Source organism: Scyliorhinus torazame, chromosome 2 (assembly GCF_047496885.1).
Source record: "Scyliorhinus torazame isolate Kashiwa2021f chromosome 2, sScyTor2.1, whole genome shotgun sequence".
In the NCBI taxonomy this organism is placed as follows: domain Eukaryota; kingdom Metazoa; phylum Chordata; class Chondrichthyes; order Carcharhiniformes; family Scyliorhinidae; genus Scyliorhinus; species Scyliorhinus torazame.
The window spans coordinates 158,239,226-158,265,850 of record NC_092708.1 but is presented as its reverse complement, the minus strand read 5'-3'; the positions used below and the strand labels follow the sequence as shown (position 1 = coordinate 158,265,850).

General features: G+C 46.9%; 1 protein-coding gene across 1 annotated transcript in view; it reads left to right on the top strand.

The window, feature by feature from the left end:
- Positions 1-26,625, top strand: part of dnah7 (dynein, axonemal, heavy chain 7) — a 570,689-nt gene that overhangs the window by 142,359 nt on the left and 401,705 nt on the right. The window contains exons 15-17 of the mRNA XM_072478629.1: positions 11,289-11,513; positions 17,900-18,046; positions 24,787-25,472. Of these exons, the coding sequence (XP_072334730.1) occupies positions 11,289-11,513; positions 17,900-18,046; positions 24,787-25,472 (1,058 nt within the window). The remainder of the gene's footprint in view (positions 1-11,288; positions 11,514-17,899; positions 18,047-24,786; positions 25,473-26,625) is intronic.

The window sequence follows — 26,625 nt, the reverse complement described above, 5'->3', positions numbered from 1 at the left end:
CAGGGGGCAGAGGAGAGGAATGAGAGGCAGGAGTGAAATTGAAATCATGCCCTCAGCATAGGATCTGTTGAAGGAGGAGCAACATTGAGATTGCCAACAACCAGTGTTCCAGGAGATTGTAACTCTCCAAGGAGATGAACACAGACAGGTAAGCACTCCTCGCAGGTCATCCCTCACAGCACTGCTCAACATTCCCTGCCAGTAACTGTCAAAGTCACCATGGCCTTTAATCCTTTCACTTCTGGTTCCTTCCAAAAATCAACTGGGGATCATGATGGCATTTCACAAACAGCTGCACACCACAGCATCTTGAAGGCCACTGATACCCGATTTGCGAGAGCTGGTCAGTACATTGCTGTCCAGACGTACGTGATCTCCAAGGCACAGAGGACACCTGAGTCGCCGCTGCGGGGCATCATCAATTGCATCCATTTGGTCATCAAACCATCAAGTGACCAACCTGTCAGATTCATCAACAGGAATGGCAATCACTCCCTGAAAGTTCAACTGGTCTGTGAGCACAGCATCAGCTTCCTCCATATGAACTCTCTCCACCCTGGAAGTTGCCAAGGCTCTTTTATCTTCCGTCAGTCCAGGCTGCTGCAATCATTCACATTCGCATCAACACCCCATGGATGGATTCATAGAAACAAGGGATATCCCTTGAAAAAATGGCTACTCTCCTCTTTATGACAGCCAGAGACAGGCACAGCCCAGTGAACCACTCAATGCTCTGCCCAACACGGTTGTCTCCACATTTGGTCCTATCTACATAGTGCTCCCCTTGTGGCCTTAGAGGAGATGGAAGCAGACTGCTCACTTGTCTCTATCTGTGCCTGAGTGTTTTATTCTTTCATGGGATGTGGACATCGCTAGCAAGACCAACATTTGTTGGTCATTCTCAATTGCTCTTGTGAAGGTGGTGGTGAACCACCTTTTTGAACTCATGCAGCCCTCCTGGTATGGGTACGTGCTATGGTTCCAGGATTTTGATGCAACAACAGTGAAGGAATGGAAATATGGGGCTAGATTTTTGTGCCCCACAAACGTTGGGCACAGATGTGGGAATCTCGAACAATTAGGTTGTGGGTTTGGAAATTTTGAATTTCCCCCCAAAAACCTGCCCACACAAACATCCCCAAAATGGAAGAGGTTTGGGTCAGTTTGCATTGCAGCGCCATATGCATACCTTGTGACATCCGAATCACAACTCACAGGTCATGGGGAAATTGATTCTCATATCTCACAGTATCTTTTGGGGGCGGGCAGGTTTAGGAAACCTTTTCGAAACCCACAAGGTAAGAGAGCTTGGGAGATGCCTGCTGAGGAGTCAGGAGCATTCTGACAGGTAAGTATTAAATCTTTTGAAAGCTTCCAATTCAATAGGCTCCATTATTCGGAGCTTCCGTGGTTTGTTCTTGGCTGACTTTCAAAAATTAGTGAACCACCTAGCTCAGCGGGAAGTTGTGTCCCCTGTTTGATGGACAGTTTTAAGTGGTTGTTAAAGGTTTATCTGTCTTTGATATGGTTACTGAATCGATGTTGGTTTGTTTTTCAACTGACTGCCTACTTGAGATTTAAGTTTTTTTTAAAGGTTCTACCTTTTTTCAGTTTGAATAGTTGTATCTATAAATGTTAGAGGTTTACTTTATTCATATTCATTTCAAAGACCTCTGATTGCTATTGCGTGGCTTCTGTGGTCTGCCCACAGTGGATACTGGGTGAATGGCTATTAAGGATACATGGGAGCATGGAGGTGGTATAAGTGAGCATGGAGGGGGCATGGGGGTATCAGTGGGAATGAACAGGACATCCTGGGATAAATAGTGGTATGTAGGAGCATGGGGCTGGATGGAAGGGTGAGGGTTGAGGGCTATGGAACAGAACAATTTGGAGAGCTGAGCTGATAATCCTTTTAACCAGTCCACTTTGGCACCTATACTTCTCTAATGCCACCAACATTAAATTGACCCTGTTGTCTATCATACAATGGCCAACATGGAAGAATTCAAGGTTACTTTGTTTGTTTTGATTGCAATCCACATAGTTCATTTTTTAAAAATTAGGTAGAGCCTCTCAAACTGGCAACCTCAGCACTGATTCTGTGGCAGATCTTGGACTTGCCGTTTTTTGTGGTGGGTGGTTCGGGTTGGGCAGCTGGGCTGGGTTGGGTCGGGTCAAGGGCTGCTTGGACCAATGAGCAAGGGAAAAGACAGGAGCATGAAGCCGATAACTAGCCAGTGCACCACTGCGCCAATGGATCCACTAGCCCAACAAGCAAGTAAGTTGCCTTTTTCATCCAATAATAATAACATTTCATGCATGGCAGCTTAGAAAAGTCCCGTTTTCTGATAGTAGGTTTGAGACACAGTGGGTGTGATTGGTGGGTTGTTCATCGATGGCTGCGTTGGCGAGATAGTGGCCCATATTATGGCACAGTGCCGGAAATGAGCCCCCACGAGAATCTCACCATTACCGGCTGTCTCGCCGTCTGATTCATTAGACTCGTGCCTCAGCGTCTCGCCCCTAATAAGGGGGAGCTGCTTTTAAACTTTCCCTCACCACTCACTCCCAGTCAACACACAAGCATGGCAGCGTACACATCTGCTCCGTATTTTGGGGTTGGTGACATGGTCAGACTTCTCAATGCTATGGATGCAAGATGGCTGCCAGAGGTAGTAGTAGAAGCGGGTAAAATTGTGTCTTTCAAAAAGCATTTAGATGGTTACATGGGTAAGATGGGTATAGAGGGTTATGGGCCAAGTGCGGGCAACTGGGACTAGCTTAATGGTAAAAAACTGGGCGGCATGGACTGGTTGGGCCGAAGGGCCTGTTTCCATGCTGTAAACTTCTATGATTCTTCTATGATTCTATAAGAAATCCTGTTCCCCCGAGGAGGCCTGAGGACTAGTAGCCGGGTCACCAATACTGCCTGGGAGGCAGTGGCAGCAGCTGTCTGTGTGGGCAGCATGGCAAAGGGGACCACTATCTAATGTAGGAAGAAGACCAATGACCTCCACCAAGCTGCAAGTTACCACCTCTCTCCTGGTATCAGTTCCTCCTGCCACCCATCAAATTCCTCCCCACCACCCTAATCCACTGACTGACACCTTGCACCCTCCCCACATCTGATCTTCGTGCTTGCACCTCAGAACACACTTGTACCTACCAGCACACCCCTTCATGTCCAGGTGCGCTGCCCACACATGCCACCTGTTATAGACCCCCCCACCCCCCGACCCATCAAGCATGCAGCTCACAATGTCAGAAGGGCCAAGATGTCCCGTCCCGGAAGACTGAGAGGTTCTGTGATGTGCGGTGTGCGTTCCTGCTGTCGTTAATGTTGAGGCTGGCTATGGTCATCTCCATGTCAATGGTAATGTGTCACCATCACCTTATTCAGTGTGCAGAGGGAGCAGATGAGCTCTTGGCCCGATACTCCCTCAGGAGCTTGGCGAGGAGGCCAACTAGTTGGCGCTTCACACCCTGGTCCGTGCCTCCTTGGCATAGGAGCAGGAAGACCTTGGGAGAAGCACAGATCCAACCACCAGTCGAGGGCTGGCTGCACTCAGTCTCGGCAGCTGTGGTCAGTGCCCAGAAAATCCCAGAGTTCCCCTTGGGGGATGAGGGGCAACTCAATTTCAGGCACTCGAGAGCCTTCTGCCTCACTGTAGAGGGCAACAAAATCCTCCTCCATGCCCGCCAACGAGCAGACTCCTCCTCTGGGCAGCCATTGACTGGGTCCAAGTCCCCTGCCACATTGAGTGCAGCAGATGGCATGGACCCACCGACCAGTCCTGGGCCCGCCTCGATTGCACCCCTAAGATCGTCGACAGGTGGGTTCCTCTCAGCTCCTTTTTTATAATAATCTTTATTGTCACAAGTAGGCTTACATTAACACTGTAAAGAAGTTACTGTGAAAAGCCCCTGGTCACCATATTCCAGCGCCTTTTCGAATACACAGAGGGAGAATTCAGAATGTCCAAATTATCTAACAGCACATCTTTCGGGACTTGTGGGAGGAAACCGGAGCACCCGGAGGAAATCCACGCAGACATGGGGAGAACGTGCAGACTCCGCACAGACAGTGACCCAGTTGGGAATTGAACCAGGGACCCTGGAGCTTTGAAGCAACAGCACTAACCACTGTTACCGGAGTCCTCCCAGGATTCTGGGCCAGAGGCAGGTGGTGATGCAGACTCTTGCTCTGCTCCTGACACCAGAAAGATCCAGAAACAGCTCCGGGACAGTGGAAGTGGTGTTGTTGGTTGTGATGGGGAGGTGGGGGCCTTCTACGCTGCCACCACCACCATCACCCAAGATCATGGAGCTGCTTCTGCCCTCCGGCGTTCAGAAAACAAGCAAATCCGGGGTGCCCCACCGCCGTACATACATGGCAGTGCATGCTGTCTAAAGGTCTCCCCTTGATGGGGGAACCTTGAAGCCCCCATCCAAAACCACCTCCCGGAAGGAGTAGACATGCAGCGGGTCGGTGGGGGGGGGGGGGTCCTTGAGGCCGAGCGTAAGAGGTGCCACTCCAGACTTTACTTCTCCCAATAGATACCGTTGTGGGAGGAGGATAGGGCGAGACAGTAGACAAGATGACTCGTTTGGTAGTGGCCTCCAATGGGTTCCACCCACTGTTAGTCCGTTTTCCAGGACCAGGTGGACCTCTCACTCGGCCCGGAGAGAAAACAATGACTTCCCGAACATCCATGAGGCAGCCACAATGGCCGAGGAGCCGACGACCCGGCCAATGCGCTTAGGCAGGTCTTGATGGATATAGATGGGTGGGTGTAACACTTGACCCCTAGCTGCCTGGTGTGCAGCCTGATGGGTGACGGGGCCACGGGAGCGGTGGGGGGCTTGCAAGCCGCCACCCTTGCATAGGTGGCCTTGGAGAGCCCCGCTGCCGGCGTAGATGGGGACACCTCAGGTCGATCGCTATGCCCGATGTGGTCTCAGCCCTTTGAAAGGTGAGTGGAGGAATGGGAAAATGGAGAGAAGGTAGAGGGAGCAGGAGGAGGAAGGGGCACAGGCGGGTGAGGCATGAGTGGGCTGGTGCTAGTGGAACAGAAACTCCTGTGCTGGAGGGTGGGAGGATAGGGAACCAAATTCTTCCATCCGGGAGGGGCCCGGTCAACACAGTCCCGTCATCCAAGTCCCGTTCTCACCCAGGGACATGCACACTAATGGAAAGAGAAGATGGGAAGGAGCCTCCGTCCTTATTGAGAAGCAGATGTTGGGTGGGAGTGGCCAGACAGGGTCTTCAGCCCAGGAGGTTCCCAGAGAATTATAGTCACCAACCTTCCTCTCCTCATGGTGTTGCTCAAGTCTAAGCCCTCCAGCCTCTCTTTCAGCAGGCAGGGAAGCCTCCCGTCTGCAGGACCTAGGCCTCTGTAGATTGTAATTGGCAGTCCCAGCGTCTGCCTCCTCCCTTAGTATTGCAGTCAGCAGGCACTCGTAAACAATCAGGCTCTTCTCAAATCCAGTCCCAGGCCAAGCCAATTCTAAGGCCGCACCTGTGTCGTGTTGGGTGTTCCGATATACAAATGAACCAACACGGTTGTAAATGGTACAACTCTGTTTTATTATTCTGTATAATAACAACTGTTAACTTCTGGCTGTGGTTCGTACTTCACCAGTTAACCTGTGGACCCAGCCCTAGCACTATCTTAGAGAGGCACTCAGCACATGGTGTATGTCTGAGTGGCACGCTGTGAGTTCTGTGCTCTGAGCTATCTCCTGGTGGAATGAGCGGGAACTGTGGTGTTCCTTGTTTTATAGTGCGTGTGCTCTCACTGGTGATTGGCTGTGATGTTGCGTGTGTGTTGATTGGTCCGTCGACCTGTCCATCAGTGTGTGTGTGTGATTGCACCATGATATGTTAATATGGATATCATGACATCCCCCCTTTTCACAAGAATATGTGCCTACATGGTAATAAATATTGGTGTGTACTGAGTGCGGCTGAGTATGTGTGTGCAATATTTACAACATGTACATGAGGCTAAACTATATACATAGGAAGGTGTCAGGTGCAACAGAGCAACGAGGTTGTACCACAAACAAAACAAGTGCAATCATCAAATATCGAAAGAGAACTCCTGGACAAAAAGAGAAACACGTTAACATTGTTGCACAACAATTCAGTGAGTCCAATGTGCAAACAGGCTCATACATCCAGCCTAGTAGGTGGGCGACGAATTCGGGTTGACTGCCTCAAGGGTGGGTCAGGATCCACCGGCTGAGGAATGGGCCTGGCCACGGGCGATAAAGGAATAGGCAGATTGGCAGGAAGCTCCACGAAGTCGACATCAGGGACAGCAGGAGGGCGTGGCACCGGTGCATGATCACGTAGTGAGCGCGGAAGCAGCCAAAGGGTCCGCCGATTACGCCGGCGAATGGAGCCATCAGGCATGCGAACCAGGAACGAGCGGGGAGCTACGCGGCAGAGAACCTCGGCAGTTGCCGACCAGCCACCCTCTGGTAGGTGGATGCGGACGTTGTCTCCAGGCGTCAGGGCAGGAAGATCAGTTGCCCGAGTGTCATGTGCCACCTTCTGCTGAGCACGCTGCTGTCGCATCCTTTGCAGTACTGGAGCATGGTCGGGTTTAGGAACATGAATGGACGGCACAGTGGTCCTGAGGACGTTACCCATCAACAGCTGGGCTGGTGAGAGGCCTGTGGACAGTGGGGCCGAGTGTTAGGCCAGCAGGGCTAAACAGAAGTCAGATCCGGCATCAGCAGCCTTGCAGAGGAGCCGCTTCACGATATGGACACCCTTTTCCACCTTGCCATTCGACTGGGGATGCAGAGGGCTGGACGTCACGTGGGCAAAGCCATATGAAGCGGCAAAAGAAGACCATTCTTGGCTCGCAAAACAGGGCCCATTGTCCGACACGACGGTAAGTGGAATGCCATGGCGAGCGAAGATTTCTTTACATGCTCTGATTATAGCTGATGATGTCAAGTCGTGCAGACGTATGTCCTCCGGATAATTGAAAAAATAGTCAATTATAATGACGTAGTCCCTGCCAAGCGCATGAAAAAGATCCACACCCACCTTTGCCCAGGGGGACGTTACCAACTCATGGGGCTGAAGCGTCTCAGGGGGTTGCGCCGGCTGAAACCTTTTCCAGGTGGGGCATTTGAGCACCATGTTGGCGATGTCATTGCTGATGCCCGGCCAGTACACAGCTTCTCGGGCCCTCCGCCTGCACTTTTCAACCCCGAGATGGCCTTCGTGCAATTGTTCGAGGACAAGCCTGTGCATGCTGTGTGGGATCACAATCTGGTCCAACTTTAGGAGGACACCATCAATGACGGCCAAGTCGTCCCGGACATTGTAGAATTGTGGGCACTGCCCCTTGAGCCACCCTTCCGTCATGTGGCGCATCACACGTTGTAGAAGGGGGTCAGCAGCAGTCTCACGGCGAATGTGGGATAGACGTGCATCAGTAGCCGGCAGATTGGCCGATGTGAAGGCTACATGTGCGTCGACCTGACAGATGAACCCCCCCCGATTCGGGCGGTGTGCTCACTGCTTTGGACAGGGCATCCGCGATGATGAGGTCCTTTCCCGGGGTGTAGACCAGTTGGAAGTCGTACCTCCAGAGCTTGAGCAGAATGCGCTGGAGGCGAGGGGTCATCTCATTGAGGTCCTTTTGTATGATGCCGACCAGGGGGCGATGGTTGGTCTCCACGGTGAACTGAGGGAGACCATACACATAGTCGTGGAATTTATCTATGCCGGTTAACAAACCCAGGCACTCCTTCTCAATCTGCGCATTGCGCTGTTCTGTGGGGGTCATGGCCCGTGAGGCATAGGTGACCTGGGCCCATGATGCAGTGTCGTCCCGTTGCAGGAGTACCGCCCCAATGCCGGACTGGCTGACACCAGTCGAGATCTTTGTATCTCGAGTAGTGTCGAAGAACGCTAATACCGGGGTGGTAGTGAGCTTGATCTTGAGCTCCTCCCATTCCTTCTGGTGTGCGGGCAGCCACTGGAACTCCGTAGTCTTCTTCACTAGGTGGCGAAGAGCCGTTGTGTGGGAGGCAAGGTTGCGAATAAACTTCCTCTTGAAGTTGACCATCCCGAGAAAGCGTAGCCCTGCCTTCTTGTCTGCCGGCTGCAGCATGGCTGCAATAGCTGTCACTTTGTCTGCATCCGAACGCACCCCTGGCCGGGATATGTGGTCCCCCAGAAACATTAGCTCAGTTTGGCCAAAAGAACACGTGGCTCGGTTGAGGAGCAGGCCGTGTTCTCGTATCCGAGCAAAGACGCGCTGGAGACGACTGATGTGCCCCCGTGGTGTGGTGGACCAGATGATGACGTCATCAACATAGACACGCACCCCTTCGATGCCCTCCATCATCTGTTCCATGATTCGATGAAACACCTCGGATGCCGAGATGATGCCAAATGGTATCCTATTGTAGCAGTATTTGCCAAAGGGAGTGTTGAAAGTACACAGCTTCCTGCTGGACTGATCCAGCTGAATCTGCCAAAAGACCTTTGAGGCATCAAGCTTGGTAAAAATTTGAGCCCGGGCCATTTCGCTCGTGATTTCTTCCCGTTTGGGTATGGGGGTAGTGTTCCCTCATGATGTTATTGTTCAGGTCTTTCTGGTCGATGCAGATCCTGAGTTCGCCAGGGGGCTTTTTTACGCACACCATGGAGCTGACCCATGGCGTAGGCTCCATGACCCGGGAAAGCACTCCTTGGTCCTGCAGATCCTGCAGCTGCTGCCTGAGGCGGTCCTTGAGTGGTGCTGGGACGCTACGAGGTGCGTGAATGACCGGGGTGGCGTCCGGTTTGAGCCGTATTCTGTAAGTGTAGGGCAGTGTGCCCATGCCCTCGAAAACCTCCTGGTTGTGGGCGAGGAGCGAGAGGAGCTGTGCCCTAAAGTCTGCAACCAGGAAATCGGACATGCCTTCTGGAGACAGAGTGTGTACCCGCTGAACGAGGTGGAGGATCTTGCACGCCTGTGCGCCTAGCAGAGAGTTCTTTGAGGATCCAACTATCTCAAAAGACAGTGTGGCTGTGTATGAATTGTGTGCAACCTTGAGCTGGCAGGACCCCATGGCCGGGATAACATTGCCGTTGTAATCGACCAACTGACAGCGGGATGGCCGAATCGGTTTGATCTTCAAGGTGTAGAAGGCTGACCATGCAATGAGATTGGCGGAGGCACCAGTGTCTAAACGGAATGTGATTGGTGATCGGTTGACCGTTAGGGTGGCACACCATTCATCGCCCGGATTAACGCTGTGCACTGGCATCGTCTGGTGGGTCCTACTTGGGGACATCCGATTTCTGTCTATTACCGCAACGCGGAAGGCTTCCCGGTCGTCAGTATCACCGGTCTGTACGTCGTCAGGGTATGACTCGGTGTGTGGAGGCTGAATGGCCCGCACGTCCCTGCGAGGCTGGCGGAATTGCGGAGCGTTGGCAGGTTGCGCTGCTCAACAGCAGGCAGCGTAGTGGCCCATCTTGCCACAGCGGAGGCATTGTCGATTTTTGGCTGGACATTGCCGCTTTAAGTGTGTGGATCCACAGTTGCCGCACGTCGTGACGTCAAGACGTTCGTTGCGCCACCGCGCATGCGCAGTTCGGTCCAGCGTAGAGCGTGCCTGCGCGTCACGTCCCGCTGCGTCGACGTCCCCTCTTTTGGCGCGTACAAGCGTGGGAGGCCTCAGAAAGCGTGCGAAATGGCCGCCCTCGTCCGGGCCGCGGTCCGGGAGGAACTCGATCGACTGGACCCACTCGGCCTCGTAGGACCCCTGCCGTGCCAACTTGGCCGCCTGGAATTGGGAGTACCGGCTGGTCGCGTTTTCGTGGAGGACGCAGGTTTCAATGGTGGTGGCTAGGGTGAGGCTCTTTATTTTGAGGAGCTGCTGGCATAGGGTGTGCGAGGTGACCCCAAAAACTATCTGGTCCCGAGTCATGGAATCGGAGGTGGCCCCATAGCCACAGGACTGCGTGAGGATACGGAGGTGTGTCAAAAAGGATTGAAAAGGAGCCTTACCCTGCAGGCGCTGCTGGAAGAGGTACCTCTCGAAGCTCTCATTCACTTCGATGCTAAAGTGTTACTCAAGTTGTAGAAGGAATGTCTTGTACTTCGTCTTGTCCTCGCCTTCTGCGCATGCCAGGGAGTTGTAGATGTGGATGGCGTGTTGCCCTGCCGTGGAGAGGAGGAGGGCGATCTTCCTGGTGTCCGATGCATTCTCCCTGTCTGGGGCTTCTAGGAAGAGCTGGAAGCGCTGTTTAAATAGCTTCCAGTTGACGCAGAGATTTCCAGCAATTTGGAGCGGCTGCGGCGGGCTGATGGTGTCCATGGCGCAGGATGGCGGATCTCTGAAGATGTGCAGGTAGCTCTCACAGTTGCTGGGGAGTTTCCAATCTTGGTATCATGTTGTGTTAGGTGTTCCGATATACAAACGAACCAACACGGTTGTAGATGACCTTCAGCATAGAACCAAGAGCAGGGCTCTGACCTGGAAGTGTTTGGTAGGACAGAGAGGCAGCAGCTGTAGTTGCCCTTGTTATGAGTATCCACAATACTTGAAGGTGTCACAGACGAAAAGCCCCTCTCTCCACCCCCGGGCCAGGGACGACCCCTGACCTGGAATGCTTCAGTGCCCCGACCCTGAGAGGCCCTGTGCCCTTGAGCTGCATGCCTGAAAATGGAAATGGCAACTCATCTCCCCAGTTCCCCGCAGCAGCCATTGCGGCAACTTGACGTTTTTAAACAAAGTACTAAATGATGCCCGCATGATTTCTTGCTGAGGAGTCGGTTAATTCTCGGGAGGCCGTTGCATTTGACTTCAATCGCGCTAATGAGATGGAAGTTAATGCAAATGAGGATTAATGATATGCTTGCCATATTTGGCCGTGATCCAGAAATTGCCATCAGGAGCATTGGTTAAATAGCAAACTGATTTGTGCCCGGTGCAAAACTCGATTTTGGCCTTGCCGCTATTTAACCGGCATGCCCAGATCTGTGCCAGATGCAATGCGGTGGTCAAATATCACCTTGTACCTCTAATATATATTGTGATCTCTGATGCAGAATTGGTAGATTTGTTGTACATCTTTCTATTGTTGAAAAATGCTTTTTGGGGATATCCACAGAATTTGAAGTGCTGAAAAGACTGCAAAAAACTAAATGTATTGCACAGCAATTAAAGGAAAATTTGAAATTTTTGGCAATTTGTGAGTTCTAATTCAAGTACGCAAATGTTATTGTACACTTTAAGATCTAAATTAATGTTTTTCTTGGCAGGCCTATATAAAACAGGTTGAAGTGAAGGACATGGCTGAGCTTGAACTGAAGCTGGTTGAAGCCAAAAACCGCTTGGCTTTTCTTGTGGATTATGTTACATTTTCCCCGAGTGACATACGACTGAACAATAATACATTTCACTGGAGTGGACGAATGGCAGAGATTTTTGACGAAAACAAGAGGATGGTTGCAGAGAAAGAAGAACAGTATCAACAAGGACTCAAGGTGAGAGATTCAAGTGCTTTAGTATTGATAAGGTTTTGCTTCAATTTGCTTTGCACAGACACAGTTGTAATGTGCCTGCAGGACCTAACCACCATAGCAAAACCTTCCACTAACATTAGACGTGTAATGTGAATACATTCAAACAACTATCTGCCATCTCCCTTTTCTGGAATGGTTATAGTGGCCAGATTTTGAGGTATGGAGCACAGAGCAAATGTAAGCGGAATCCTTTGGCAATGGTGCTAAAATCAGGAATTTAGTGCAAGTGGGAATTTAGCGCAGAGCAGAAAGAAGGTTAAACTTATTTTTCTTGGGCAGCACAGTGGTGCAGTGGTTATAACTGCTGCCTCATGGTGCCAGGTTCGATCCCGGCTCTGGGTCACTGTCCGTGAGGAGTTTGCACATTCTCCCCGTGTCTGCGTGGGTTTCACCCTCACAACCCAAACATGTGCAGGGTAGGTGGATTGGCATGCTAAATTGCCCCTTAATTGGAAAAAATTAATTGGGTACTCTAAAACAAATTTTTTAACGTATTTTTCTTGTTGTTTACTTCCAGTAGCTGGTGAGTGTTTTCTTCCTTTAAGCTAAAACTTTCTCTTCCTTTATTTTACTAAATTAGTAAGTAATTAAAATAGTAAAACTTGCATTTACATAGTGTCTTTTCTGACCACCGGACAGCCCAAAGTCTTTACAGCTAATGAAGTGGTTTTGAAGTGTAGTCACTGGCGTAATGTAGGAAATATGGCAGCCAATCTGTACACAGCAAGATCCTATAAATAGCAATATGATAATGACTAGATAATTATGGACAGCACGGTAGCATTGTGGATAGCACAATTGTTTCACAGCTCCAGGGTCCCAGGTTCGATTCCCGGCTAGGGTCAATGCCTGTGCGGAGTCTGCACGTCCTCCCCGTGTGTGCGTGGGTTTCCTCCGGGTGCTCCGGTTTCCTCCCACAGTCCAAAGATGTGCAGGTTAGGTGGATTGGCCATGCTAAAATTGCCCTTAGTGTCCAAAATTGCCCTTAGTGTTGGGTGGGGTTACTGGGTTATGGGGTTATGGGGATAGGGTGGAGGTGGGGGTTGGTAGGGTGCTCTTTCCAAGAGCCGGTGCAGACTCGATGGGCCGAATGGCCTCCTTCTGCACTGTAACTTTTATGATTCTATGATTCTATAATCCGTTTTTGCAATGCTGATTGAGAAACAAACATTGACCAGGACACTGGGGATATCTCCCACACTCATCTTTGAAATAGTGCCAAGGGATCTTTCATGCCCCTCTTGAGAGAGAAGATGGGGCATCAGATTAATATCCCATCCAAAGTCTGGCACCTCTGACAGCACAGAAGTGTTAGTCTAGATTTATAGATTTTACTCCTGGAGCAGAAGTTAAACCTACAGACTCACTGATGTGTATGTTACCAACTGAACCACAGTTCACAATTAATCAAATAAATCAATATGGTTAGATAGACATGGCTGGGCAGGTGTTGTGTCATAACCATAGCATCAAATCATAGCATCAAACAATGGTTTTGAGCACTTTGGCCATTTGGCCTCCTGCATCCGTGCCAGCTCTCTGCAAAAGCAACTCAACTACTCACACTCCCATGCCGTTTCCATGTAGTCCAGCAGTTTTTTTTCCCTCTTTAGCTGCTCATCCAATTCCTTTTTGAAACCTCTTATTGAATCTGCCTCCACCACACATTTGGGTAGTGCAGTGCAGATCCTAACCACATTCTGTGGGGGAAAAAAAGTTATTTGTCATATTGTTGTTGGCTTTATGGCCAATCATCTTAAATCCACGTCCTCTCTTTTTTGACTCTTCTGCTAATGGGAACAGTTTTTCCATGTCTATATTATCCATACCTATACACTTCGATCTTATGCATTTCTATCAAATCTCCCCTCAATCTCCTTTGCTCTAACGATAATGACCTCAGCTTTTCCAGCTTTTACATTGTAACTAAGATCCCCCATCTCTGGAACCATTCTGGTAAATCTCTTTGCACCTCCTCAGTGACCCTCATATATTTTCTAAATTGTGTTGATCAGAACTGGATGCAATACTTTAGAATCAGATAGAGAATTTTCAATAAGATCTGCAAAGCCAAAACCACTAAGCATAATTAGATTTAAATCATGTATAGGAAGCAAAATAAAAAGAAGTAAAGAAATATGGGATTCAGAAAGATAAAAGAGGCAGAAAAGAAAATGTTAAAAAAATTGAACTTCTAAAGAAATATGTCCAACATAAATTAAATTCTGAAGGTAACGCTGCAAATTCATGCCTTTACATCTGTTTTTATACCTACCATTATCACCACTTTCCTCAACCCTTCATCCCATCGCCTTTGCAAACTATCATCCCATCTTCAACCATCCTTTCCTCCCCAAAGCCCTTGAACCTGTTATCACCCCCAAAATTTGTTACCATTTATCCTGGGGCTCCAGGTTTGTATTTCTCCAATCAAAACAGCTCTTATCAAGGTCACAAATGATTCCTATGTGACTGTGACAAAGGTAAACTTTCCCTCCTCATCCTTCTTTACCTCTCTGTAGCTTTTGGCATGGTTAACCACACCATCCCCTCCAATGCCTCTCCACTGGCATCAGGCTGGGCACGACTGCTCTCACCTGGTTTCATTCTCACCTATTTAATCGTAGTCAGAGAATCACATGCAATGGCTTCTCTTCCTGCTCCCGCGGATCCCTCCCATTACCCCTGCTGTCCCCCAAGGATCATATATTTGCTACCCCTCAGTGAGAGCATCCAAATGCAAAATGTTAGTTTTCATATGTATGCTGACAATATTTCCTATTTCACTGCCACCTCTCTTGACTTCTGCACTGGTGCTGAATTATCAGATGGCTTATCAAACACCCAGCACTGCTTGAGCAGAATGTTCTCTAATTAAATATTGAGAAGACTAAAGTTGTTGTTTTTAAACCCATTTCAAACTCCTTTTCCTAGCTACTGACTTCATCCCTATTCATGGCAACAGTCTGAGATTAATCCAGTCTGTTAACAATCTTGGTGTCACACTTGATCCTGAGATGAGCTTCTGACCTCACAGTCATTCCATCACTAAAACTGCCTTTCTCAACCCCCAACTACCCCACTCTCTGCCTGTTCAAGCCTTTGTTACCTCCAGACTTGACTATTCCAATGCTCCCCTGACTCATTTGCCATATCCTACTCTGCATAAACTCTGCTGCCTGCGTCTTAACCCACACTTAGTCTGGTTCCCATCACCCTTGTGCGCACTGATTTAAATTGGTCTCTCGTCAAGCAAGTCTTGATTCTAAATTTCTCATCCTTGCTTTCAATTTCCTCCATGGGGTCAACCCCCCTCCCATCACTGTAATCTCCACCAACCCCACAATCCTCTGAGATACCGCCGTTCTCTTAATTTTGGCCTCTTGTACATCCCCAATTTTAATCACTCAACCATTGGTGGCCCTGTCTTCAATTCCCTAGACTGAAAGCTCTGGAATATTGTATCTAAACCTCTGAAGGTTCACCAGACTGATTCCTTGGAATGGCAGGATTGAAATATAAGGAGAGATTGGGTTGACTAGGCCTATATTCACTGAAGTTTTGAAGAATGAGAGGAGATCACATTGAAACATATAAAAGTTTGATAGGGCTGGACAGATTGGATGGTGTTTCCCTTGGCTGGGGGGTCTAGAAGAAGGGATTACAGTCTCAGAATGTGGAATAGGCCATTCAGGACTGAAATGAGGAGAGGTTTCTTCACTGAGAGGGTGGTGAATCTATGGAATCCTAACTGCAGAAAGCTGTGGAGGCCAAGACACTGAATATATTTAAGAAGGATTTTGATTTGATTTAGATTTATTGTCACGTGTACTGAGGTACAGTGAAAAGTATTGTTCTATGTACAGACCAGGCAGATCATTCTATACATGAGAAACATAGGACATACGATAAATGCACAATGGAAATACATGGACATAGACATTAGGTGAAGCAAACGGAGAGTAGTGCTACTCAGTAGAGAAGTTGCATGGAGAGATCAGTTCAGTACATAAGCATAAGAGGGTCATTCAGGAGTTGGTAACAGTGGGGAAGGAGCTGTTTTTGAATCTGTTAGTACGCGTTCTAAGACTTTTGTATCTCTTGCCCGATGGAAGAGGTTGGAAGAGAGAAATAGCCCGAGTGGAAGGGGTCTTTGATTATGCTGCCTGAGGAAGTATAGGCGCCGTTGTGCTTTGTTGGTCGTAGGATCGACATGGGTGGACCAGGAAAGATTGTTGGTGATGTGCACATCTAGGAATTTGAAGCTGTCAACTATCTCCACCTCGGCACCATTGATGCAGACAGGGTTGCGTACAATACTTTGGTTCCTGAAGTCAATGACCAGCCCTTTAGTTTAGCTGACATTGAGGGAGAGATTGTTGTCGTTACACCACTCCACTAGGTTCTCTATCTCCCTCCTGTATTCTGACCCATTGTTGTTCAGGATCCAACCCACTACGGTCGTGTCATCCGCAAACTTGAAGATGGAGTTGGAGCCAAATTTTGCCACCCAGCCATGTCTGTATATGGAGTATAGAAGGGGTTTAAGTACACAGCCTTAGTCTGGTATTGAGGACTATCGTGGAGGAGGTGTTGTTGTTCGTCCTTACTGATTGTGGTCTATGGGTCAAGGATCCATTGCAGAGGGAGGAGCCAAGAAGGAAATATATTTTGAGATGCTAAAGGCATCAAGAGATAAAGGCAGAGAGCGGGGGCGTGACATTGAGACAGAGGATCAGCCAAGGCCATATTGAGGCTTGAGGGCCAAATAGCATACTCCTGAACCTATTTTCTATGTTTCTGTCTCTTGACCTGTTTTCCCTTCTTTGAGACAGTCCTTAATAACCTCCATCTTTGACCAAGTTTATGGTCACCTGGCCAAATATAATTTTATACGGTTGTGTCATACTTTTCTCTATAATGCTCTTACAAAAGACCCTTTGGATGTTTCCTTATGTTAAAAGGGTTGGTATAAATATGTGTTGTTGTCCATGGATTTAAATGCTCAGACCACTGCAATGTTGTAGTGGAGCTTGTAGAGGTGCAGGCTAACTTAGAAAACAAGTTCTGGATTTCCATGTATAACCGAATGTGCAGAATCCAGAAGTTCCTATCTGATGTTCTCCATAATAACATTAAGTGATGATAGCGTCACTGATATTTCAACTCAAAATGTGTGCTATTGTTTTAATTTCATTTGGGGGATTTCTACTCATTTATGGTTACATTTCTTCGCTTTTGCTGTTTGTTCTTGTTAATGGTAACTTAGTCCCATGTCATTAATCTATGATGGTGCCCACTTGGGAGGCTTAAGAATTCTGATATTACTGTAAGTTTGCCATCAATTATTGGGAAATGTGTGAACAGTATATGTTTCAAAGATGTTATAAAATATTTTTCTGGAGCACATTAAGAACATTGGGGCTGAAGTTGCAGCTGCTCCATCCTGCCAGCGGAATTGCCAAAGCCCAAAATCCAATATTGAAGTATTGGCAACTTGTCGTCTGCATGGTCAGTATAGGCACATTGGTACTTTCAAAGATGTATGAATGGTAACTACTTGACATACCAGTAGACAATGGAGTAGGGTTGCCAGCTCGGGTTTTCCTGGAGGTTTCATCAAATATCCTGCCTCCAATGATCCTTCTCAGTCAAACCTTTTTTTCCCATCACCAATATTTTTATAACTAATAATGAAAACTTTTCAAGGATAATTTAAAAATTCTTTTAAGGCCTGTATGATCTTCCTTCCTGCTTGCTCTTAGCAATGTCCAGGAGATTAATCTTTAACTCTGGAAACCCCAGGATAATCCTGAAGTAGTAGTGGAATCGCCAAAAGCTATTCTGTTACAGTCATGAAGACCCTTCCAGCGGTTGAGAATTAAAAATATATAAAATATTTCCGTTCTTAAGATGATTCTAAGCTAAAAATAAGGTAATTACATGTTTAAAGAATCAACTACCTTTTCTTGGTAAGGTTTGGGGGCTTTTTAGAAGACCTCCTTTGGGCATAGGCCATTGTCAGCCGATGAGAGTCCACTTTGGCATTTTATTGACAAACAGGTACCTCAGAAATGTCTTAGACTTGATTCCCTGTCGAAGGGGAGAGTGGGGTGGAGATTTGGCACGGTTATACCTGCAGTGAAGAAAACGAGAAAGAATCTCAACAGAATACGGTTCTGCTCCAGAATCTAGCTGTATGTGGGAGATCTGCTTCTACTCTGTCCTTGGGCTTAATGTTGGGATCAACATATTTATGACTGGTGAAAAATGAGAGTCAGCCTACTATTCAAAGATGCATGCAACTGTTTAAATTTGATATGGTGCCTCTTTCATTATTTTTTTAGCTTCGTACTGAAAGATTTGTTGAAGAACTGGAAAGCTATTCTAAGCAAGTGGAAGAGTTCTACAGTTTTGCAGAACTGACAGAAGTCAACCGGTACTTGCGAAAGGCTCAAACATTGAATATCAAACTCAATCAAGCACTGGAGAAGGTACTAGGATACAGCTTGGACACAATAGTAATGAATATAAATGAATATAAACCTATTGATGGATGTAAAAAAAATGAGCTGGTGTTTTATCGTTTATAAAGCCAGTTAATATTTTGTTATACAATTATACTACATATATATAATGTCACAGCATAAAAGCTGGAAATAATTTACAAATGTGGCATTGATATCCAGTGAGGTCATGGCTGTGATACGTGGTTAAAAACCTTACTGTCACTTGCTATCAAGGCTCACACTTGAATAATGCCTATGGAGTGACATGCCACCGCTCAGAAGGAACTATCCTTCAGGGAAGATGGGAAAACAATGAAAAGTAATTGAAATACAAAAGTCACTACATTTAAGCAGGTTTAAGAGTGCTGTATGAAACAAATATCTATGTTGTGTAAAGTATTTGATTTGTGAGAAGGTGGATACTGGCCCAAGTGCAACATGCACACTTGAAGAAAATTTGAGATTCTGTGAGTTGGTAGTGCGCAGGAAGCGGTTACTGGTCTCTAAATAAATTAGATGGTCCGCTGGTATGAATTTATATGTAGGGAAGAGGTTCCCAGAGGGACTAAGGCGATTCCATGCAAGGGGGTTATTTGCCGGGTTTTTTCTGGAGGTGGCGGGAAATGGGAGGTGGGTTTATTTCTGGATTGCAAATCCATCCTGATGGAAACTTGGAAGCAAACATAATTTTGGCTTAGGCAGGGCCTAATTGGGTGAGGAGTCAGATCTGCTGGTCAATTAGTGACCAGGGACATAAGAACAGAGTCAGGTCACCTCCAGAACAGGCAAAAGGTAAAGGAGCATCGGCAGCTTTGTTGAGTGCATGTTGATTTTAGCTTGTTTATTGCAGTAGAAGTCCTAAAATATGAAATCTTGTTCTTCTGTTGGTCCCTGGGAAATTCATCATGTATAAATTTTATTCGCTGTGGGGATCACAACAAAATTGGGAGCTCTCTGGAGACTGAAGATGGTGTTTTTGCAAGAAATACAAATGAAGATTGCCCTTAGTGACCAAAAAGATTAGGAGGGATTATTGGGTTACGGGGATAGGGTAGAAGCGAGGGCTTAAGTGGGTCGGTGCAGACTCGACGGGCCGAATGGCCTCCTTCTGCACTGTATGTTCTATGATAACTGACTGTATTCCGAAGACATAATCTTCTGGGTGCATCTAACTTTATAACATCAATGAGAACAATGAACTAATTTGGTCACCTGACTTAATGACCTTCTGACACAATAAGACACCATTCCATTATGGTTAACACGTATTTAAAGTGAGGCAACCAAGCCTACATATGTGGGCAGGCATCATTTGTCTGTTAACTAAATTGAGAGCTGGATAGGTTTATGTAATCTTTCCTTGCTGATGCTATTCTCTGACTAAGCGAAAACACAATTAACTTTTGAAAATCTTCAGCTCCAATGCCATAATGTCTCAGCAGAGCATGGGACAGGGAAACCAGGACAGGGCAACCCCCAGGTTCTCTCATGCTGACCTGGTGGCTTTGGTTGAGGCCCTGAAAGAGAGGATGGATATCATATGCCTCGATTCAAAGCTGATACCGTCTGCCCAGGACAAAAGCATATGGCTTGAATCGTAAACATCATTAGCAGCAGAGGAAAGATCTGGTGGACATGGATCCCGTGCGAGAAATGGTCTAATGGCCTATTATGATCTGGAAAGTGAGTGCATACTCCAACAAATGGGACAGGCTTTTGGGTATAGGCCCGACATCACTCCCAAAGGCTTAGGAAACACAGAATGTATGCTGCTTCTCAACTTTGGCGGAATGAGTGCTCAGGACATTCACTCACCCCTCAGAGAACCTTTGAGCCATACTGCTTCTGAGGAAATGTCACTATAGACACATGCTGCTTCTCTCTCTTTCTCTCTCTCTCTCTTGGACCAGGATGGATAGAGGGACCTCCTTCATAATTGATTAAGGGCGCCTGAGAAGGCAGCTATGGAAATAGCTGTGTTACTACACCAGGAAGAAATTGGTGATTGTGAGACTGCCACTCCCTGTGCACATGGCCATTACAGAGGCCCATCACGTGTTATGGAAGCGATAATTTGTGCCACATCTCATTCAAAGGTATGCCGAGCACTGGTAGTGTGGCAGACATCGTCACTGCAGAGCCTTCAGGTCTCTAAGGCTAATTCTCACGAAATGGTATTGTATCTCCCACAGGCCTCAGTGACAATGCAAGGTCCCTACCTCCAGTGACATCCATTGGATAGGAGCAGAAAGAATAAATAGAACCATAGAATACCTACAATGCAGAAGGAGGCCATTCGGCCCATTGAGGCTGCACCAACCCTCTGAAAGAGCACCCTACGTAGGCCCACTCCACACCCTATTCCCGTAATCCCATAACTCCACCTGACCTGAACATCTTTGGACACTAAGGGCAACTTAGCCTGGCCAATCCACCTAACCTGCACATCCTTGGACTGTGGGAGGAAACCAGAGCACTGGAAGAAACCAATGCAGACACGGGGAGAGCGTGCAAACTCCACAGTCAACCAAGGCTGAAATTGATCCCTGGTCCCTGTGCTAACCATTGCCAAGGATGTCCGAAGATACAGCATCACATCTGACCAGTGCACAATCCACCAGTGCAAATGGTTTCAGCTTGGTGGGTTCTTCTGTGCATTTAGATAAGGTGGCACTGAATGAGATGCAAAGAACTGGATGCAAGAAGCAGACTGTCATAGTGATGTTCAGATGAACAGTGATCCAGGTCCACATGAATCATAGCATGGGGACATTTCTTGGAGTGGCAGCAGATGTGTTTCGACCTGAGGCTGTACGTGGTCATTGGATGCGAATGGCGGAGCCAATGCTGCAGATGAATGCCACCATCCTTCATGGCTTTGAGAGCATGGGCTCCTCCAATGAGAGCGTTGCCAACATCATAGAGAACTATACGTGACAGGACGTGCAGTGTATGCAGTAGTAGTACCCTGTCATGCACAGAATGTTTGGTGCATTAATGATAATATTAATAATAATAATAAGTATGCTTACATTAACACTGCAATGAAGTTACTGTTAAGATCCCCTAGTCAACACATTCTGGTGCCTGTTCAGGTCCACTGAGGGAGAATTCAGAATTCCAAATCATCTAACAGCACATCTTTCGGGACTTCTGGAAGGAAACTGGAGCACCCAGAGGAAACCTACACAGACACGGGGAGAATGTGCAGACTCTGCACAAACAGTGACCAAGCGGGAATCAAAACCAGGTCCCTGGCGCTGTGAAGCAACAGTGCTAACCACTGTGATCCTCCATGGAAAGAAGAAGTGCTATGTGGACTGGACAGCTCAGTTGCATTGATGTCCTGTAGGTGGCTGGAGGGGATGCCAGTTGCATCTGTTAGTAGCCTTCTTCAAACCTTCAGAGGTATCAACCAAAGATGCTACATTTCACTTGGCTCTGTCATCATCCTTGGCTTCCTTGGCCCCTCTGACAAAGGAAGCGTCTGTGCAGCAGGACCCAGTGATGAAATGAAAAAATGAAAATCGCTTATTGTCACAAGTGGGCTTCAAATGAAGTTACTGTGAAAAGCCCCTAGTCGCCATATTCCGGTGCCTGTTCGGGGAGGCTGGTACGGGAATTGAACCGTGCTGCTGGCCTGCCTTGGTCTGCTTTCAAAGCCAGCTATTTAGCCCTGTGCTAAACCAGCCCCTAAGGGCTGCCCCTGCAAGAATGTGGCAGGACAGTCTCAAGAAGCAACAAAGGGTCTGTTCATAATGAAGATGACCGCTACAGTCATCTCAGCCACAAGGCCAGAGAAGTGAGTAGTCTGTCTTCACTTCCTCTGAGATAACAATGGAGTACTGTGTGGATGTCTCTGAGTGCACAGGGCACTCTATTTCTTTATTTTAAATAAATTTAGAATACCCAAGTATTATTTTTCCAATTAAGGGGCAATTTAGTGTGTCCAATCCACGTACCTTGCACATCTTTGGGTTGTGGGGGTGAAACACAGGGAGAATGTGCAAACTCCACACGAACAGTGACCTAGGGCCGGGATTTGAACCCTGATCCTCAGCGCCACAAACCCAGTGCGAACCACTGCGCCACCGTGCTGCCCTGGGGCACTCTATTTCATTGATCACGGAGAGCGTCACTATGGCGATACATTGGTGTGTACTATTGATTTTTTTTGTTCAAAAATGCAATGTGTAAATAAATTGATGTATTGCTAATCGGAAATGCAAGACTATGTCAACTTTGCGCAAAGCAGTCAGAACAGCATGTGAACAAAGCAGGAGGAGCTCCTGACAGTGAGGACTCCAGGCAGTAGTCTAATTCAATGTGATGGTAAGATTCTGGAATTTTCAGGCAATATTACCTTTCTTTGTGTCAGCGCAGGCTTGGACCATTAACATCCATGTAGTAAGTCTCTCAGGCCTTGGAATATATTAGATGAACCTTTGCTGGATCAGATGTTCCCTCACACTTATGGCTTGCTGTCAAGACTTCTAACCCTCAGGGCAACTCCATATTTATCCGGACCACCTTACGCAGCAAAAGAGCTGCCCTCCATATCCCATTCCCTATCTCCATGCCCTGCTCTTCCTCATTGTCCAATGAGATCAGTTCTGCCACAGTGTCCTCATCTTCAAGATTCACTCCTCTATTGGTCCATATTGTTAAGGGTGCAACAAACCATGACCATTCGAGAGACCCTTGCAGGTGTGTAAAGCAGAGCGCCACCTGACTGATTCAGTCAGCCAAAGTACATCTTTAGCAGCCCATTGGACTGTTCAATGGAATTCCTATGAGCAGGTGAATCTCATTGTAATACCTCTGTGTCAGTGTTTGGCAGAAAAACATCTCCTCAAAGGATTGATCCTGCCCCTAGAATTCATCCATGGATTTGTGGGATTGGATGGAATGGGTGTAGAAGGGTTAACTGGCAGAGAACAAAGGTATCATACCAGGGAAGCATTGACACATATGAAAGAAGCTCTTTTTGTGATCGCCGACCAGCTGGACATTGGGATTTGGGAGCCCATCTTGACCTTTCTGGTAAATTACTGGATACCTTGATGGCAACGTGGATGAATTCCCTGCACTTAGGGGAGTTCCATCATGGCGGCAAACCCAGTGCCTTCTAAACTTGTGATACCCCATCAGTTGTGAATCGGATGTGTTGTCCACCTTTGGTGGGATCTGTCAACAGGGTGATGCAGAGGTGTGCAGCCGACTTTGCGATCCCATAGAAATCTGCAGCGGAGTCCTGAAAGTGTCCAAAAAGGATGGAATTCAAAGTCACATTTACTTGGCTGCTACTGGCAGGTAAGGCCATTAGTGATGCGAGGTCCGTGAACTCCTCGTTGATGAGGGCACAAATATCTCTGTGTAGATATTTGCAGTCTCCTTCAATGCTGGTTCTCAGCCATATTCAGGTATCTTTGCCTCCGCCTGTACTCATTGTAGCACCTCTTTTAAATTAACGGGTTGACCATTTTTTTGTGAATCTTTGGTATGTGCTGAGAGGGCTGAGGATACTCTGTGGTAAAATATGTTCAAGGCTTGCATCGGTAGGTTTTTGGACTCCTAACAAATCAAGGAAAGGTGGAGGGTGCGGAATGGTGGCAGCAGGTACAGTTTGGGTCAAAGATTAGCCATGATATTGAATGGCAAGAAGGCCTGAGGAGCCATTCAGCTTATTTCTGCTCCTATATTCTCTTGTTCTTAAATCCTCACCAAATACCTGCTCATGCTTTTTCATTAGACTGGTTTGCCACACATTCTGGATCTTTGTTAAAGCAAATGCTCTGAACTTGGTTCTCAAATGTATGCCCCTCAATTGCATTTCCAGAATGCTCCATCATCATTTATACCATTTAATTAGCTATTTAGATGTTTGAAAAGTATCAATGATGTGCTGTAATTGACTGCTTTGTTTCAGTTCCTGCTAATTGAATTGTATCCTCAGAACATGCCTGTTTGAAAATTGCAGATTCCTGCAGGGGCCATAAATTGAAAGGAAAAATTCTTCTGTTATTTCAGCAAAAGGAGAATATGACCTGAAGCTATTCAATAAGCAATAACATTTTGAAAACCTAATTTCTTAATTTTATCCATCTCCTATTTTTTGAAACTGATTCTTTATATTGTCGCTATGAATAAATGTTTTGTCTTCTGGTATGTAATAAATTCATTTTTTAAAGTCTGATGATGCATATTGAATTTTGATATTAAAAACAAATGTTTGCGAAGTTTCAGTTCATATATTGTGAAAAAATTGTTTTTTAATTTTGTTCTTGCAAGGAGATTTCGCTCCATAGAGCACTAGTTTTGGTTGGTTGACACTTGAGTATTTTTCTGACAACAGGAACCTTGCGAATTACACAATTTATTATTTTGACAAGTATCAAGAGAGGATAATTGCTGTGAATGCACCCTCACATGTGCACTGCATATGTATCATTTTACTTCAGATCAGAGAAATTGTAAGCTTCAAAAATAATCCACTGTGAATTAATTAGTTTTGAATCCATGCATGTAGGGTGCAAAGGTAGAATAAATATACACTTGGACTAAAACTATACAGTATTTTGAAAGGCATGAGTCTTCACAAGTAACACTTGAAGTTGAATATATGATTATGTAACATTTAACCAAGTTAATCTAATTAATGTTACATTTTGACAAAAATATTTTAAAAAGTTATTTAAATTATATTCACTTTTTTATTGTGCTAGATTGATCAGATTAATGTAGAAGAACAAGCATTTGGATGGAGTGAATCTCAGTATCCTCAGCGTAAACAGACCAGTGATATTCTTCAACCATACCTCAGGCTGTATGACATGACAGTAGAGTTCAATGGCAAGTATAAAGGTTGGATGGAGGGACCATTTTCTGAGGCCAACCCAGATCAAGTAGAGACAGATATAGGGAACTATTGGCGTGCTCTATACAAATTGGAACGGACTTTATCAGACTCGCCAAACGCATTCAAGATTGCAAATACTGTTAGGAAAAAAGTTGAAGAATTCAAAGAGCACATTCCCCTTATTCATGTTGTGTGCAATCCTGGTCTGCGTGATCGTCACTGGGATGCCTTATCTGACATTGTGGGATTCCCACTCAAGCCTTCTGAAGACACAACTATTACCAAGTTTCTCGGTATGAATCTTGAACCTTACTTGGATCAGTTTGAGGGTATTAGTGAGGCTGCTAGCAAAGAATATTCACTGGAGAAAGCCCTGGAAAAAATGGTGAAGGAGTGGGAAGAAATGGAATTCATTCTCCATCCATATCGAGAAACTGGAACTTATATACTTGCAGCTGTTGATGATATCCAGATGTTACTAGATGATCACATTGTGAAGACCCAGACAATGCGTGGATCTCCTTTTATACAGCCATTTGAGAAAGAAATCAGGTATTTACTTTTTTTTAAAAATATGTTTTATTGAAATTTTTTTCCCAAACAACAATTTTTCCCCTCTTACAAAGCAAACGCAACAATAACAATACAGAAATTTTTAACAATACACAAGTAACAAAACCCCTTTATCTTTGACCTAAACTAAACTAAACACGCTCCCTCCCCCCTCCCCCTGGGTTGCTGCTGCTGGTCATCTGTCGTCCCTCTAACGTTCCCCTAGGTAGTCGAGAAATGGCTGCCACCGCCTGGTGAACCCTTGAGCCGATCCTCTCAGGGCAAACTTTATCTGCTCCAGTTTAATGAACCCCACCATATCATTTACCCAGGCCTCCAGTCCGTGGGGTTTCGCCTCCTTCCACATGAGTAGGATCCTGCGCCGGGCTACTAGGGACGCAAAGCCACAACGTCGGCCTCTTTCGCCTCCTGCACTCCCGGCTCTTCCGCAACTCCAAATAGAGCTAACCCCCAGCCTGGTTTGACCCGGGCCTTCACCACCCGCGAAATCACTCCCGTCACTCCCTTCCAATACCCTTCCAGTGCCGGGCACGCCCAAAACATATGTGTGTGGTTTGCCAGGCTCCCGCCACACCTCCCACATTTGTCCTCCACTCCAAAGAACCTGCTCAATCTTGCTCCCATTATGTGTGCTCTATGTAGCACCTTAAATTGAATCAGGCTAAGCCTGGCACATGAGGAAGAGGAATTTACCCTGCTTAGGGCATCAGCCCACATACCCTCCTCTATCTCCTCCCCTAGTTCTTCTTCCCACTTTCCTTTTAGTTCGCCCACCGACTCCTCCCCCTCTTCCCTCATCTCTCGGTAAATCTCTGACACTTTGCCCTCTCCGACCCACACCCCTGAAAGCACCCTGTCCTGTATCCCCTGTGTCGGGAGCAACGGAAATTCCCTCACCTGTTGTCTAGTAAACGCCCTCACCTGCATATATCTCAAGAAATTTCCCCGGGGTAACTTATACTTTTCCTCCAATGCTCCCAAGCTCGCAAAAGTCCCATCTATAAATAAATCTCCCACCCTCCTAATTCCCAACTGGTACCAGCTCTGAAATCCTCCATCCATTCTTCCTGGGGCGAACCTATGGTTGTTCCTGATTGGGGACTCCACCAGGGCTCCCCGCACCCCTCTCTGT